At 46.6% G+C, this 17677-nt stretch overlaps 1 protein-coding gene across 1 annotated transcript; it reads right to left on the bottom strand.

The window, feature by feature from the left end:
- Positions 1-2254: 2254 nt before the first annotated feature.
- Positions 2255-17273, bottom strand: LOC311120187 (X-ray repair cross-complementing protein 5-like). The gene is made up of 7 exons (XM_084194803.1): positions 17164-17273; positions 11220-11403; positions 10732-10780; positions 8260-8382; positions 7910-8059; positions 2976-3090; positions 2255-2545 (listed from the first exon to the last, which is right to left on the bottom strand). The coding sequence occupies exons 1-7, from the start codon at positions 17239-17241 to the stop codon at positions 2381-2383; spliced, it is 864 nt and encodes a 287-aa protein (XP_084050929.1). The 5' UTR covers positions 17242-17273; the 3' UTR covers positions 2255-2380.
- Positions 17274-17677: the final 404 nt, after the last annotated feature.

Raw genomic sequence — 17677 nt, 5'->3', positions numbered from 1 at the left:
GGGGAAGGGGTGAAGTTACACCCATAACAACACCCTTTAGAGAGGAGGAGAGGGGAAGGGTGAAGTTACACCCATAACAACACCCTTTAGAGAGGAGGAGAGAGGAAGGGTGAAGTTACACCCATAACAACACCCTTTAGAGAGGAGGAGAGAGGAAGGGTGAAGTTACACCCATAACAACACCCTTTAGAGAGGAGGAGAGAGGAAGGGTGAAGTTACACCCATAACAACACCCTTTAGAGAGGAGGAGAGAGGAAGGGTGAAGTTACACCCATAACAACACCCTTTAGAGAGGAGGAGAGAGGAAGGGTGAAGTTACACCCATAACAACACCCTTTAGAGAGGAGGAGAGAGGAAGGGTGAAGTTACACCCATAACAACACCCTTTAGAGGAGGAGGAGAGGGAAGGGTGAAGTTACACCCATAACAACACCCTTTAGAGAGGAGGAGAGGGGAAGGGTGAAGTTACACCCATAACAACACCCTTTAGAGAGGAGGAGAGGGAAGGGTGAAGTTACACCCATAACAACACCCTTTAGAGAGGAGGAGAGAGGAAGGGTGAAGTTACACCCATAACAACACCTTTAGAGAGGAGGAGAGAGGGAAGGGTGAAGTTACACCCATAACAACACCCTTTAGAGAGGAGGAGAGAGGAAGGGTGAAGTTACACCCATAACAACACCCTTTAGAGAGGAGGAGAGAGGAAGGGTGAAGTTACACCCATAACAACACCCTTTAGAGAGGAGGAGAGAGGAAGGGTGAAGTTACACCCATAACAACACCCTTTAGAGAGGAGGAGAGAGGAAGGGTGAAGTTACACCCATAACAACACCCTTTAGAGAGGAGGAGAGAGGAAGGGTGAAGTTACACCCATAACAACACCCTTTAGAGAGGAGGAGAGGGGAAGGGTGAAGTTACACCCATAACAACACCCTTTAGAGAGGAGGAGAGAGGAAGGGTGAAGTTACACCCATAACAACACCCTTTAGAGAGGAGGAGAGAGGAAGGGTGAAGTTACACCCATAACAACACCCTTTAGAGAGGAGGAGAGGGAAGGGTGAAGTTACACCCATAACAACACCCTTTAGAGAGGAGGAGAGAGGAAGGGTGAAGTTACACCCATAACAACACCCTTTAGAGAGGAGGAGAGGGAAGGGTGAAGTTACACCCATAACAACACCCTTTAGAGAGGAGGAGAGAGGAAGGGTGAAGTTACACCCATAACAACACCCTTTAGAGAGGAGGAGAGGGGAAGGGTGAAGTTACACCCATAACAACACCCTTTAGAGAGGAGGAGAGGGGAAGGGTGAAGTTACACCCATAACAACACCCTTTAGAGAGGAGGAGAGAGGAAGGGTGAAGTTACACCCATAACAACACCCTTTAGAGAGGAGGAGAGGGGAAGGGTGAAGTTACACCCATAACAACACCCTTTAGAGAGGAGGAGAGGGGAAGGGTGAAGTTACACCCATAACAACACCCTTTAGAGAGGAGGAGAGAGGAAGGGTGAAGTTACACCCATAACAACACCCTTTAGAGAGGAGGAGAGAGGAAGGGTGAAGTTACACCCATAACAACACCCTTTAGAGAGGAGGAGAGGGGAAGGGTGAAGTTACACCCATAACAACACCCTTTAGAGAGGAGGAGAGAGGAAGGGTGAAGTTACACCCATAACAACACCCTTTAGAGAGGAGGAGGGGGAAGGGTGAAGTTACACCCATAACAACACCCTTTAGAGAGGAGGAGAGAGGAAGGGTGAAGTCACACCCATAACAACACCCTTTAGAGAGGAGGAGAGGGGAAGGGTGAAGTTACACCCATAACAACACCCTTTAGAGAGGAGGAGAGGGGAAGGGTGAAGTTACACCCATAACAACACCCTTTAGAGAGGAGGAGAGAGGAAGGTGAAGTTACACCCATAACAACACCCTTTAGAGAGGAGGAGAGAGGAAGGGTGAAGTTACACCCATAACAACACCCTTTAGAGAGGAGGAGGAGAGGAAGGTGAAGTTACACCCATAACAACACCCTTTAGAGAGGAGGAGGAGGGGGAAGGGTGAAGTTACACCCATAACAACACCCTTTAGAGAGGAGGAGAGAGGAAGGGTGAAGTTACACCCATAACAACACCCTTTAGAGAGGAGGAGGGGGAAGGGTGAAGTTACACCCATAACAACACCCTTTAGAGAGGAGGAGAGGGTGAGATGATCTCAACCAGTGTCCATCTCAAAGTGCACCTTGGGACCTTCCATGAATTTGTTATACCAGTCAAATGTAGGTTTCTTGAACCTTCTAAAAAAACGACTACTGAATGGGTGACAGGAACCTAGCCATTTGAGACAACACTGGCATCACAAGCAGATTCTCATCTTGATCCCTCTCACGATGATGTCAGAGCGCTCTCACCTTGTATGGTGTCGTCCTTCTGTACCTCAGTCTCTTCATCATCGTTGAGACAGTAAACTACGTCTCTCTTCACGTCGTCTTTCTGGTGCGTCTGAGCATCTACCACCGACCACGACTTCCTGGGCCTCTCCTCACATACCTGCAGGGGTCAGACTACAATCATTCACATCTCCCAGTTTCAGGGACAGTCTGAGTATTAAGAACAGCCCCTCCCTGTCCCCTGGTTGACCTCCCAAATAGCACCCTATCCCCTATATAGTCATGCTATTTGGGCTATGAACCCTGGTCTAAAGTAGTGCACTATATAGGGAATAGGGTCCTATTTGGGCTATGGGCCCTGGTCTAAAGTAGTGCACTATATAGGGAATAGGGTGCTATTTGGGCTATGGGCCCTGGTCTAAAGTAGTGCACTATATAGGGAATAGGGTCCTATTTGGGCTATGGGCCCTGGTCTAAAGTAGTGCACTATATAGGGAATAGGGTGCTATTTGGGCTATGGGCCCTGGTCTAAAGTAGTGCACTATATAGGGAATAGGGTCCTATTTGGGACTCAGCCATCCTCTACTTACTGCTTTGTAGCCAACAATCTTGATGGCCAGAGAGCTGCCGATGGTCAGAGTACAGGGCCAGGCCATGGGTCTCTTCTCAATCCGTTTAAACACAGACAACTTCTCTATAGCATCACTGCAGGACAGAGGGGAGAGAACCCGGTCAGAGCAGGACAACCTCAGTCTGTATAAACACATTAGAATATAGCCTCCAACTCAGAGCTAGGACACAGCATCCCAAATGGCACCCTATATGGTGCACTACTTTTGACCAAATCCCTAGAGGCACCCTATACCACCCAATACCACCCTATGGGCACCCTATACCACCCTAGAGGCACCCAATACCACCCTAGAGGCACCCAATACCACCCTAGAGGCACCCAATACCGCCCTAGAGGCACCCAATACCACCCTAGAGACACCCAATACCACCCTAGAGGCACCCAATACCACCCTAGAGGCACCCAATACCACCCTAGAGGCACCCTATACCACCCAATACCACCCTATGGGCACCCTATACCACCCTAGAGGCACCCTATACCACCCTAGAGGCACCCTATACCACCCAATACCACCCTATGGGCACCCTATACCACCCTATACCACCCTATGGGCACCCAATACCACCCTAGAGGCACCCAATACCACCCTAGAGGCACCCAATACCACCCTAGAGGCACCCAATACCACCCTATGGGCACCCAATACCACCCTAGAGGCACCCTATACCACCCTATAGGCACCCAATACCACCCTATAGACACCCAATTCCACCCAATACCACCCTAGAGGCACCCTATACCACCCTAGAGGCACCCAATTCCACCCAATACCACCCTAGAGGCACCCTATACCACCCTAGAGGCACCCTATACCACCCTATGGGCACCCTATACCACCCAATACCACCCTATGGGCACCCTATACCACCCAATACCACCCTAGAGGCACCCTATACCACCCAATACCACCCTAGAGGCACCCTATACCACCCAATACCACCCTATGGGCACCCTATACCACCCAATACCACCCTAGAGGCACCCAATACCACCCAATACCACCCTATGGGCACCCTAGAGACACCCAATACCACCCTATACCACCCTAGAGGCACCCAATACCACCCTAGAGGCACCCAAAACCACCCAATACCACCCTATACCACCCAATACCACCCAATACCACCCTATGGGCACCCTATACCACCCTATGGGCACCCAATACCACCCTAGAGGCACCCTAGAGACACCCAATACCACCCTAGAGGCACCCTAGAGACACCCAATACCACCCAATACCACCCTATAGACACCCAATACCACCCTATAGGCACCCAATACCACCCTAGAGGCACCCAATACCACCCTAGAGGCACCCAATACCACCCTAGAGGCACCCAATACCACCCTATAGGCACCCAATACCACCCTATAGGCACCCAATACCACCCTATACCACCCTAGAGGCACCCAATACCACCATATGGGCACCCAATACCACCCTAGAGGCACCCAATACCACCCTATGCCACCCTAGAGGCACCCAATACCACCATATGGGCACCCAATACCACCCTAGAGGCACCCAATACCACCCTATACCACCCTAGAGGCACCCAATACCACCCTATACCACCCTAGAGGCACCCAATACCACCATATGGGCACCCAATACCACCCTAGAGGCACCCAATACCACCCTATACCACCCTAGAGGCACCCAATACCACCCTAGAGGCACCCAATACCACCATATGGGCACCCAATACCACCCTAGAGGCACCCAATACCACCCTATAGGCACCCAATACCACCCTATACCACCCTAGAGACACCCAATACCACCCTAGAGGCACCCAATACCACCCTAGAGGCACCCAATACCACCCTAGAGGCACCCAATACCACCATATGGGCACCCAATACCACCCTAGAGGCACCCAATACCACCCTATACCACCCTAGAGGCACCCAATACCACCCTATACCACCCTAGAGGCACCCAATACCACCATATGGGCACCCAATACCACTCTAGAGGCACCCAATACCACCCTATACCACCCTAGAGGCACCCAATACCACCCTAGAGGCACCCAATACCACCCTATAGGCACCCAATACCACCCTAGAGGCACCCAATACCACCCTATAGGCACCCTAGAGACACCCAATACCACCCTAGAGGCACCCAATACCACCCTAGAGGCACCCAATACCACCCTAGAGGCACCCAATACCACCCTAGAGGCACCCTATACCACCCTATAGGCACCCTAGAGACACCCAATACCACCCTATGGGCACCCAATACCACCCTAGAGGCACCCAATACCACCCTAGAGGCACCCAATACCACCCTAGAGGCACCCTATACCACCCTATGGGCACCCTATGGGCATCCTATACATTTACATTACATTTCAGTCATTTAGCAGACGCTATTATCCAGAGCGACTTACAGTTAGTGAGTTCATACATTTTCATACTGGCCCCCCGTGGGAATCGAACCCACAACCCTGGCGTTGCAAGCGCCATACTTTACCAACTGAGCTACACGGGGCCCTACACCACCCAATACCACCCTATAGGCACCCAATACCACCTATATGCACCCAATACCACCCTAGAGGCACCCAATACCACCCTATAGACACCCAATACCACCCTATAGGCACCCAATACCACCCTAGAGGCACCCAATACCACACTAGAGGCACCCAATACCACCTATATGCACCCAATACCACCCTAGAGGCACCCAATACCACCCTATAGACACCCAATACCACCCTAGAGGCACCCAATACCACCCTAGAGGCACCCAATACCACCCTATAGACACCCAATACCACCCTATAGACACCCTATACCACCCTAGAGGCACCCAATACCACCCTATAGACACCCAATACCACCCTAGAGGCACCCAATACCACCCTAGAGGCACCCAATACCACCCTAGAGGCACCCAATACCACCCTAGAGGCACCCAATACCACCCTAGAGGCACCCAATACCACCCTATAGGCACCCAATACCACCCTATAGACACCCAATACCACCCTATAGGCACCCAATTCCACCCAATACCACCCTATAGGCACCCAATTCCACCCAATACCACCCTAGAGGCACCCAATACCACCCTAGAGGCACCCAATACCACCCTAGAGGCACCCAATACCACCCTAGAGGCACCCAATACCACCCTAGAGGCACCCAATACCACCCTATAGACACCCAATAGGCACCCAATTCCACCCAATACCACCCTAGAGGCACCCAATACCACCCTATAGACACCCAATACCACCCTAGAGGCACCCAATACCACCCTATAGGCACCCAATTCCACCCAATACCACCCTATAGCCACCCAATACCACCCTATAGCCACCCAATACCACCCAATACCACCCAATAGGCACCCAATACCACCTATATGCACCCAATACCACCCTAGAGGCACCCAATACCACCCTATAGGCACCCAATACCACCCTATAGGCACCCAATACCACCCATATGCACCCAATACCACCCTATAGGCACCCAATACCACCCTATAGGCACCCAATTCCACCCAATAGGCACCCAATACCACCCAATACCACCCAATAGGCACCCAATACCACCCAATACCACCCTATAGGCACCCAATTCCACCCTAGAGGCACCCAATACCACCCTATAGGCACCCAATACCACCCTATAGGCACCCAATACCACCCTATAGGCACCCAATACCACCCAATACCACCTATATGCACCCAATACCACCCTATAGGCACCCAATACCACCCTATAGGCACCCAATTCCACCCAATACCACCCTATAGGCACCCAATACCACCCAATAGGCACCCAATACCACCCTATAGGCACCCAATTCCACCCAATACCACCCTAGAGGCACCCAATAGGCACCCAATACCACCCTATAGGCACCCAATACCACCCTATAGGCACCCAATACCACCCAATACCACCTATATGCACCCAATACCACCCTATAGGCACCCAATACCACCTATATGCACCCAATACCACCCAATACCACCCTAGAGGCACCCAATACCACCCAATACCACCCTATAGGCACCCAATACCACCCAATACCACCTATATGCACCCAATACCACCCTATATGCACCCAATACCACCCTATATGCACCCAATACCACCCTATATGCACCCAATACCACCCTATATGCACCCAATACCACCTATATGCACCCAATACCACCCTATATGCACCCAATACCACCCTATAGGCACCCAATACCACCCTATAGGCACCCAATTCCACCCTATAGGCACCCAATACCACCCAATACCACCCAATAGGCACCCAATACCACCCAATACCACCCAATAGGCACCCAATTCCACCCAATACCACCCTAGAGGCACCCAATACCACCCTATATGCACCCAATACCACCCTATAGGCACCCAATACCACCCTATAGGCACCCAATACCACCTATATGCACCCAATACCACCCTATAGGCACCCAATACCACCCTATAGGCACCCAATTCCACCCTATAGGCACCCAATACCACCCAATACCACCCAATACCACCCTATAGGCACCCAATACCACCCAATACCACCCTATAGGCACCCAATTCCACCCAATACCACCCTAGAGGCACCCAATACCACCCTATATGCACCCAATACCACCCTATAGGCACCCAATACCACCCTATAGGCACCCAATACCACCCAATACCACCTATATGCACCCAATACCACCCTATAGGCACCCAATACCACCTATATGCACCCAATACCACCCAATACCACCCTAGAGGCACCCAATACCACCCAATACCACCCTAAAGTAGTGCACCATACAGGAAATAAGGTTTGATTTGGGACGCAGCCCCCAGTGACTTCATCCAGACCATCCTCTTCATCCAGTGACTTCCTACCTGAAGGTGTAGACTTCATCCAGACCATCCTCTTCATCCAGAGACATCATGACCTGCTTGGTCATCTCCAAGCCCTGCTGTTGCTCTCTGGACAGACCTTTACCCCCGTGGGGGGGGCTGGAACCCCCTCCGTCTACAGGGAAGGGTAGGCTGGAGGAACACAGGTTAAAGGTCAGTTTGGAGTCACTTCATGGTTGTGTCCCAAATCTCCAGAGCCTGGTCAAAAGTACTGCATTCTATCGGGAATAGGATGCCGTTTCCGATGAAGCCCTAATGTAGGTGTAATCAATGCTTCCATGATATATAACAAGCCATTAGAGATCTTCTACAGTAGAATAACAATTACACACATGAACTGCAGAGTAATGCCGGCTCTCTTAAGGCTGCCTATGATAATGTCCAGCTGGTCCGGACTGCTCTGTGAGTTCAGGTCTGTGAGCAGGACGATGTTCAGACGCTCATATTTCTTCCCCCTGAAGAACAGTCAAACAGAACAGAGTTACATAGGAAACATTAACACTCACGCATCAACCAAATATGGGAAGGACACAGTAGCGCCTCCAATGGAGTCATTAGTCATATAGAATCATTCTGGTAACACTTTACTTGACACCCAGCGTCATAACACGGTCATAACCATGTCACAACCTGTCATAACCATGTCACAACCATGTCATAACCATGTCACAACCTGTCATAACCATGTCACAACCTGTAATAACCATGTCACAACAGTTGACAACTTGTCATAACACTGTCATGACCCATATATTTACACATGTTGTGACATATATTGCGTTATTTTATGGCTGGTTATGCCACCTACATAAGAATGTCAAAACCCACATTTATTCAAATGTGTTTTTTCCCCTGCCAATAAGTTTCCTTTCGTTTGAAAGTTTGTTTCTTAATTATTTTGTTGAATCCTTTACAGTCATGTTTCTCCTCATAATATTTTTAATACACTTCATTACACTGTCATGAAGCATTATGACCATCGTAATCATATAATCCAGATAGGGCTATCACCTACAGGCCCTTACATCAGTCATCAGTCAGAAAGAGGGTGTCTCGTCCTGCTCCTGCATTCATCCCAGTCATCAGTCATAAAGAGGGTGTCTCGTCCTGCTCCTGCATTCATCCCAGTCATCAGTCAATAAGAGGGTGTCTTGTCCTGCTCCTGCATTCATCCCAGTCATCAGTCAGAAAGAGGGTGTCTCGTCCTGCTCCTGCATTCATCCCAGTCATCAGTCAATAAGAGGGTGTCTTGTCCTGCTCCTGCATTCATCCCAGTCATCAGTCATAAAGAGGGTGTCTCGTCCTGCTCCTGCATTCATCCCAGTCATCAGCAACAGAGCATTGGGGTCGGCGCAGGTCTGACAATGTGGCCGCAATTACAATGATCATTTAATATAATCAAGTTCAGAAAATGTGATATAACAACCATAATGTTGACAAGTATGCTATGGTGTAATGGAATGTTTTACCTTGTGTGGTAGGTTAACGCTTAGACTGAACAAAAATACAAACGCAACATGTAAAGTGTTGGTCCCATGTTTCATGAGCTGAAATAAAAGATCCCAGAAATGTTCCCTACCCACCAATGGCTTATTTCTCTCAAACGTTTTACACAAATGTGTTTACATTCCTGTTAGTGAGCATTTCTCCTTTGCCAAGATAATCCATCCACCTGACAGGTTTGGTATATCAAGAAGCTGATTAAACAGCATGATCATTACACAGGTGCACCTTGTGCTGGGGACAATAAAAGGCCACTCTAAAATGTGCAGTTGTCGTCACACAACACAACGCCACAGATGTCTCAAGTTTTGAGGGAGCGTGCAATTGGCATGCTGACAGCAGGAATGTCCACCAGAGCTGTTGCCAGAGAATTGAATGTTCATTTCTCTACCATAAGCCGTCTCCAACGTCGTTTTAGAGAATTTGGCTGGGACTGGCTGCCAAGTGGGTGGGCCCATTCCATCCCAGGCCCACCCATGGCTGTGCCCCTGCCCAGTCATGTGAAATCCATAGATTAGGGCCTAATTTATTTATTTCAATTGACTCATTTCCTTCTATGAACTGTAACTCAGTAAAATATTTGAAATTGTTGCATGTTGCGTTTCTATTGTAGTTCAGTGTAATGAGGTCACAACCAGCCATACAATAAGGCAATATGGCACTACAGGCCTAAATGTGTTATGACAGTGTTATGACCATACTATGACAAGTTATGTCAGCTGTTACGACATATTTTAACATGGTTATGACCATGTCATAACGTGTTATGACGCTGGATGTCAAGTAAAGTCTTACCATAATAATATACGCTATTTATCAGATGTTTTTATCCAAAGTTTTACCATAATAATAACATTTATCAGATGTTTTTATCCAAAGTTTTACCATAATAATAACATTTATCAGATGTTTTTATCCAAAGTCTTACCATAATAATAACATTTATCAGATGTTTTTATCCAAAGTTTTACCATAATAATAACATTTATCAGATGTTTTTATCCAAAGTCTTACCATAATAATAACATTTATCAGATGTTTTTATCCAAAGTTTTACCATAATAATAACATTTATCAGATGTTTTTATCCAAAGCCACTTACAGTCATGCATGTATACATTTTTTAGGGATGGGTGGTCCCGGGAATTGAACCCACTCTCCTGGCATTGCAAGAGTCATGCTCGACCAACTGAGCTAGAGAGGATTTGCTTGTGTAAGCCAATTCTATATTCTATTATCAAAGTAGAGATATGTTTCACTTTCACACAGAATGATCTAGCTATCTGAAACTAATCACTTACAGAGTTTCGTTCTGAAGCAGGTCCATGCATACAACAAGAGCATCCAGCCCTGAGGCAACAGGGGTTAAGGAAACAACATTTACATTTACATTTACATTATTTAGCAGACGCTCTTATCCAGAGCGACTTACAGGAGCAATTAGGGTTAAGTGCCTTGCTCAAGGGCACATAGACAGATTTTTCACCTAGTTGGCTCGGGGATTAGAACCAGCGACCGTTCGGTTACTGGCACAACGCTCTTAACCACTAAGCTACCTGCCGCCCCAAGTCAGTCGGTCACCAGCAACACAGTTTATTATAGACATAATGGTTCACTGACGACAGCCTAACATCATAAACATTTATTTTGCTAATTGCCTGTTAAATGAATAGCATAAAATAACTCATATGGGCCCAACACTGGACTTAATGGTTTGAAAACACCTTGTCAACAGTGCCGTCTACTGAAGGAGTGAGCGGTGTTCTGTGCTCAGTCAAAGGAAGGATACAGTCAGCCTGTTGACTCCCAGGGTGCACATCATTCTGGATATCTTCCAGCAGCTCAAAGTCTGGGATCATGAGGCGGCGGTGTACTGAGATGTTCTGGTACTGGCCGTCTTTAGCTAGGTCGTTCTTAGTGTTGTCTGACCCAAACAGCACCAGACCCAGCTCATCTTTGTTCTCTGCAAACACCTGCAGGAAAGACAGTCCCAAATGACAGCACATTCCTTATATTAGTGAACTCTCTCTGACCAGGGTCCATTCCCTATATAGCCCACTACCTCTGACCAGGGTCCATTCCCTATATAGCCCACTACCTCTGACCAGGGTCCATTCCCTATATAGCCCACTACCTCTGACCAGGGTCCATTCCCTATATAGCCCACTACCTCTGACCAGGGTCCATTCCCTATATAGCCCACTACCTCTGACCAGGGTCCATTCCCTATATAGCCCACTACCTCTGACCAGGGTCCATTCCCTATATAGCCCACTACCTCTGACCAGGGTCCATTCCCTATATAGCCCACTACCTCTGACCAGGGTCCATTCCCTATATAGCCCACTACCTCTGACCAAGGGATCCATGGAATAAGTTGAGGGTGTAATACAATATTATTAATCTACGATTTATGTTCTTAACCCTGGGGAACAAAAAAAACGATTAAAAAATCCTAAATGTTTTGCCTCATGGCAAAATGTGTAGAATTGCAGGATATTAGCCTGAAAACTGCAACATTTTCTCGCCAATGCCAAGAGCCTTTAAAATGTTCCTTCCCAGGGCCAGAGACTTGGTTCATCCGGCCATGCTCAACCGTAGTCATAGTAAAACGCCTTGTATTTTTATCTCACTCAAGTTGTGCTCTAATGAGGGAGTCCCTGATGAATTTCCTATCACAAAAAGGGGTCCCTGGCCCCAAAACGTTTGAGAACCGCTGTTCTAATGGGTAGAAAGGAGAGAGAGTCACACTCCAGGACCTCTGGCTGTGTTCCAAAATGCACACTTGTGTTCTCCTGTTCTGGCGATCTTCCAAGAACACCTAAGAGAGATACGGTCTAGTATAGGAGAACGGAGCGCTTAAAATCAACTAAATTTGAAACTTAATTCGACGTGACCTCTAACCTAAACAGGAAACTGCATCATCACGCAGCCGGAGTCAACAAAGTTAGCTTTTATGCTAGCTAGCTACGTCTGTTTACATTGTACCCAATGAGCAGTGTCAGCAACTAGTGCTAGCAATTCAGTGAACAGTGAACAAAGGTATTTTACAGATGAGCCCTGAATTCCATAAATTACAGAAAATACACACAAAATATGAATCCAAAATGAAAGCAGAAAGACAAAGTCAAAAACCGAAAACACATTCATCAGTAATAAGGTCCTCCATCAGCTTTTTGAATTGCCCTAGGAGGCACCAGAATATAACATTTAAAAACATTTTGAAGATTGGTCTACAAATAAGGTTCAAGAAAACTAAAAGCTGATTTACATAACTCAGTAGAGACCAAAGTAATTTCCAGACCTAGCCATCCCCGAGACCGGGTGTGGTAACTCATATCTAGAGGGTAGTCATGACGATAGGAACAGTGGGACTTTTTGTAAAAGGAGTAAAGTTCAGGAGTAAAAACAAACAAAATAGAATTATTGTAAAATTGACCGTGTCCATAAAATGTATATAGTATGTATAAGCTGGAAGTAGAGGCCTAAGCATTGTTGTTCACTAGTTTACTCCAATTAGGGATGTCTTTGTCAGTGGGCAAACGTACAAAATCAGCAGGGGATCAAATACTTTTCCCCCCCTCACTGTATATACATACAGCATCTCAATGCATTTGAGCCAATCAGTTGTGTTGTGACAAGGTAGGGTGTTATACAGAAGATAGCCCTATTTGGTAAAAGACCAAGTCCATATTATGGCAAGAACAGCTCAAATAAGCAAAGAGAATCATTACTTTCAGACATGAAGGTCAGTTTTACACACTCCATAGAGCTCAGAGACAGGATTTTGTTGAGGCACAGATCTGGGGAAGGGTACCAAAAAATGTCTGCAGCATTGAATGTCCACAAGAACACAGTGGCCTCTATCATTCTTAAATGGAAGAAGTTTGGAACCACCAAGACTCTTCCTAGAGCAGGCCGCCCGGCCAAACTGAGCAATCGGGGGAGAAGGGCTTTGGTCAGGGAGGTGACCAAGAACCCAATTGTCACTCTGACAGAGCTCTAGACTTCATATGTGGAGATGGGAGAACCTTCCAGAAGGACAACCATCTCCGCAGCACTCCACCAATCAGGCCTTTATGGTAGAGTGGCCAGACGGAAGCCACTCCTCATTAAAAGGCACATGACAGCCCGCTTGGAGTTTGCCAAAAGGCACCTAAAGGACTGTCAGACCATGAGAAACAACATTCTCTTGTCTGATGAAACCAAGATTGAACTATTTGGCCTAAATGCCAAGCGTCACGTCTGGAAGAAACCTGGCACCATCCCTACGGTGAAGCATGGTGGTGGCAGCATCATGCTGTGGGGATGTTTTTCAGCGGCAGGGACTGGGAGACTAGTCAGGATCGAGGGAAAGATGAACGGAGCAAAGTACAGAGAGATCCTATGGGGTATTATTGTATTATCAATTTTAGAATAAGGCTGTAACCTAACAAGGGGTCTGAATCCTTTCTGAACGACCTGTGTATGGAGCACGGTTACATGCATAATGCGATTATTGTGGATAGTTTGGTTAATATAATACTTTTAAACAGTTACCTGCTTTGCAAGAAGAACGATTTCCCTAATAATCCTGCATACATGGACACATCTGAAATCAGGCCACCTGATGGGACTTTGATAAATGCAGGGAAGCTATCCCTACCCGGTGCTGGCGCATAAGAGGGAAGCTATCCCTACCCGGTGCTGGCGCATAAGAGGGAAGCTAGCCCTACCCGGTGCTGGCGCATAAGAGGGAAGCTAGCCCTACCCGGTGCTGGCACATGTGCAGATCGAACACACCTTAAATCGGCGTTCCAGCGGTGTTCACGTCCTAATAATTTGAAAGATGGCTCAGAAAAGCAGGTGTTTTAATCGGCGTATGCTGACTTCCATTTTGACCTTAATGCCAAGCAGAGTACGGTGTTTACATGACTAATGCCAAGCAGAGTAAGGTGTTTACATGACTAATGCCAAGCAGAGTAAGGTGTTTACATGACTAATGCCAAGCAGAGTAAGGTGTTTACATGACTAATGCCAAGCAGAGTAAGGTGTTTACATGACTAATGCCAAGCAGAGTAAGGTGTTTACATGACTAATGCCAAGCAGAGTAAGGTGTTTACATGACTAATGCCAAGCAGAGTAAGGTGTTTACATGACTAATGCCAAGCAGAGTAAGGTGTTTACATGACTAATGCCAAGCAGAGTAAGGTGTTTACATGACTAATGCCATACTCGGCCTTCTGCCATAATCAGTTTAATATTGAATTATTAGTGTGAATGTGAACTTATTCATTGAGTTCTAACACGAATAACAACAGAATTGATTCTCAGTACCTGTTAGTGAATTGACACCAACCAGAATAATTTTACGTGGTGTCCTCCTCTCGCAAATTGCCTAGTCTGCTGCTACATCGTTGTGGACGTATGACAGGTAAGGTTTTCTTAGCGATTTTTTTTTTTTGCCCCTTTTTCGTGATATCCAATTGCGATCTAATTACGATCTTGTCTCATCGCTCCAACGGGCTCGGGAGAGGCGAAGGTCGAGTCATGCGTCCTCCAAAACATGACCCGCCAAACCACGCTTCTTATCACCCGCCCGCAAGCTGCACCAACATGCCGGAGGAAACACTGTTCAACTGAAGTCAGCATGCAGGCGCCTGGCCCGCCACAAGGAGTCACTAGAGCGCGATGAGCCAAGTCCCCCCGGCCAAACCCTCCCTTAACCTGGACGACGCTGGGCCAATTGTGCGCCGCCCTATGGGACTCCCGGTCAGTTGTGACACAGCCTGGGATCGAACCCGGGTCTGTAGTGACGCCTCAAGCACTGCGATGTAGTGCCTTAGACCGCTGTGCCACTCGAGAGGGACAGGTAAGCTTTTATGCATTGCACAGAGGTTGAACCAAATAAATAAATAGCGAAATAATTATGAAAATAGCCAGAATAGTTTCACTGTGAAGCTTATATTGCATTAGGACTGCTGGTGCTATATTTCCAATGAGAAGGTTTGCATTGTGATAAATTCATACAACTATTACACCCATGCATATTATGAAATAACACTGATGTTCACGATAGCTTGGTTTTATGTTCACCGTATGCAGTGATAACTCAATGATAGGCAATATGATGCAATACAATTAGAAGGCCTAGACTTCTTCATCCAGCTAAATGCATTGGATACAAAACACTGGCATATAAAGGAGAACATCTTCAATGTAATGATATGCATGCCTATCAAACAGGAATATATATTAAATGAATACACCATTGTAATATAATATGCCATTTAGCAGACGCTTTTATCCAAAGCGACTTACAGTCATGCGTGCATACATTTTTGTGTATGGGTGGTGCCGGGGATCGAACCCACTACGTTACAAGCGCCGTGCTCTACCAGCTGAGCTACAGAGGACCACATTAATATTATTAATGCCTTTCTCTCTCCCTGCAGGGGATTAGACAGATGAACTGCAGCCCCCACATGCCCAAGCCTCAAACCCAGAACCGTGGGGAGACTTGCCATTTTTTATAATATTAATCCATTTATTGGTTTTCCTGTATCTGTGCATGAATCCTTAGAACACAGTCCATTGTAGTCTCCTTAGTCATATGTACAGGAAGGATACACATGGTCCAATGAAACGCTTCCTTGCAGGTTCCTTCTCAACAATACAAGCAGATAATAAAATAAAACGAAGTTAAAGTAAACGGCTCAGAATCAGACGTTTATCATCCCCAAGTAAGGGACATCAAGGAGATGAACATTCAACAGTTTGTTCAGTACATGAGGGCAAATTAAGTCATGACAGCCACAGGTTTTTTTTTTTTTATACACAGGACAATACAGGTTTTTGTTTCAGCCCTTCACTAAACACCTCATTCAACTAAATGTGGTCTCAATTATAGATGAATAGCTGAACACGGTTTTTGTGCTGGGCAGGAATAAAAACTTGCACACAGTGGAAAACCTTGGGCCAGAAACCACCCACGTCCATTTTAGAATGAGCTTCATATGTTACAATGAGCTGACAATTCTGCATGATAGAGAACATGTGTGGATCTATGTCTAACATAGTGACGTTGCACACTTCTGAATAAAGTCCTGACTGCTGGATGCAGCAGTTGTTAGCTAGAATGCTAACACTCATTGATATAGGCTGTAGCAAAAGCTAGCCAAAGTGCCATTTTACTGGTTGAAGTGTTTTTTAAAGTATAATGCAGTTGACTTGTGATGACAAACATTCATACAAGTCTTAAAATCCCATTATAATCATAAAGTAGCGTGAAATGAACTCATAAGCAACATGTAAAAGAGGCCCTCTATAAGAACTTCCCCTTGTTCTGCCACCAACTTCCGCACATCACCGTCGTGCGCCAATGTTTGGAAACACAGAAAGGGGTCTAGAACTTCTGGTCACCTTAGTACATACTCGCCTTTTCACGTTCTTATGTTTGGAATCACACTTGAAAAATGACAGTTGACTTCTTACTCGCTACACGCTCTAGATAGAACACAAGTATGCATTTTGGAACAGCCACAGTTCTTTATAAAAAAATAATCACAACAATGTTAACATGATTGCTCTCGTCCTCCCTTGTCTCCTTCTCAAAGCGCATTGGAGCAAAAGATCTGCGGTTCCTCCCCTCGGATCTTCTCCTCCAATGGGTTTCGAGAAGGACGCAGAGAAGAGAGGACATGAGGAATCTAAGTAATACAATCGAGATTCACCCACAGAATCAGAGAGACTACCTGGCGCTGAACAAACTTCTGGATGACTTTCTTGGCCTGTTGGAAGGGCGGTTCCTGTCCCGGGGCAGAGTTGGACATGGAGAAACCAACATCCAGACACAGAACAAAAGCTGTCTAGTATCGAAACACAGAGAGGACATACCTTTAATTATTCAAATTGTACAGTACAATACACATACTGGTGTTGTGTTCTGACTCATAGTTAGTAATGCATGAAGGCAGAAGCCATTAGATCAGTCCTTTGATCAACATACTGCCAGTGATCAACATGTCGCTACATGTCCTGGGCGTATTCATTACACCGATTCTGTTGCAAAACGTTTCTTAAACAGAAGCAAACGGAATGGGGAAGGACCTACCTCAATTTTTCAAATGCACAAGTACAGTGAAATGCCTTTCTTGCAAGCTCTAAACCTAACAATGCAGTTGCAAAAATGTTTGGCTAATGATTACACCCCTAGGGTGTTACGCAGATTCTATTACGAAACGGTTTACTTCAAGCGGAAAACGTTTT

Source organism: Coregonus lavaretus (assembly GCF_964263955.1).
Source record: "Coregonus lavaretus genome assembly, contig: HAP1_SCAFFOLD_370, whole genome shotgun sequence".
Classification (NCBI taxonomy): Eukaryota; Metazoa; Chordata; class Actinopteri; order Salmoniformes; family Salmonidae; genus Coregonus; species Coregonus lavaretus.
This window is presented reverse-complemented; position numbering and strand designations above follow the sequence as displayed.

Bases quoted from the DNA above. Each gene is read 5' to 3' on its own strand.
- LOC311120187 (XM_084194803.1), bottom strand. From the start codon at position 17,241: ATGTCCAACTCTGCCCCGGGACAGGAACCGCCCTTCCAACAGGCCAAG. The intron at 8,383-10,731 runs GTAAGTGATTAG...ACTGTTCTTCAG, and splicing joins CTGCTTCAGAACGAAACTCT to GGGGAAGAAATATGAGCGTC. The intron at 8,060-8,259 runs GTGTGTAATTGT...GTGTTCCTCCAG, and splicing joins GGCATTACTCTGCAGTTCAT to CCTACCCTTCCCTGTAGACG.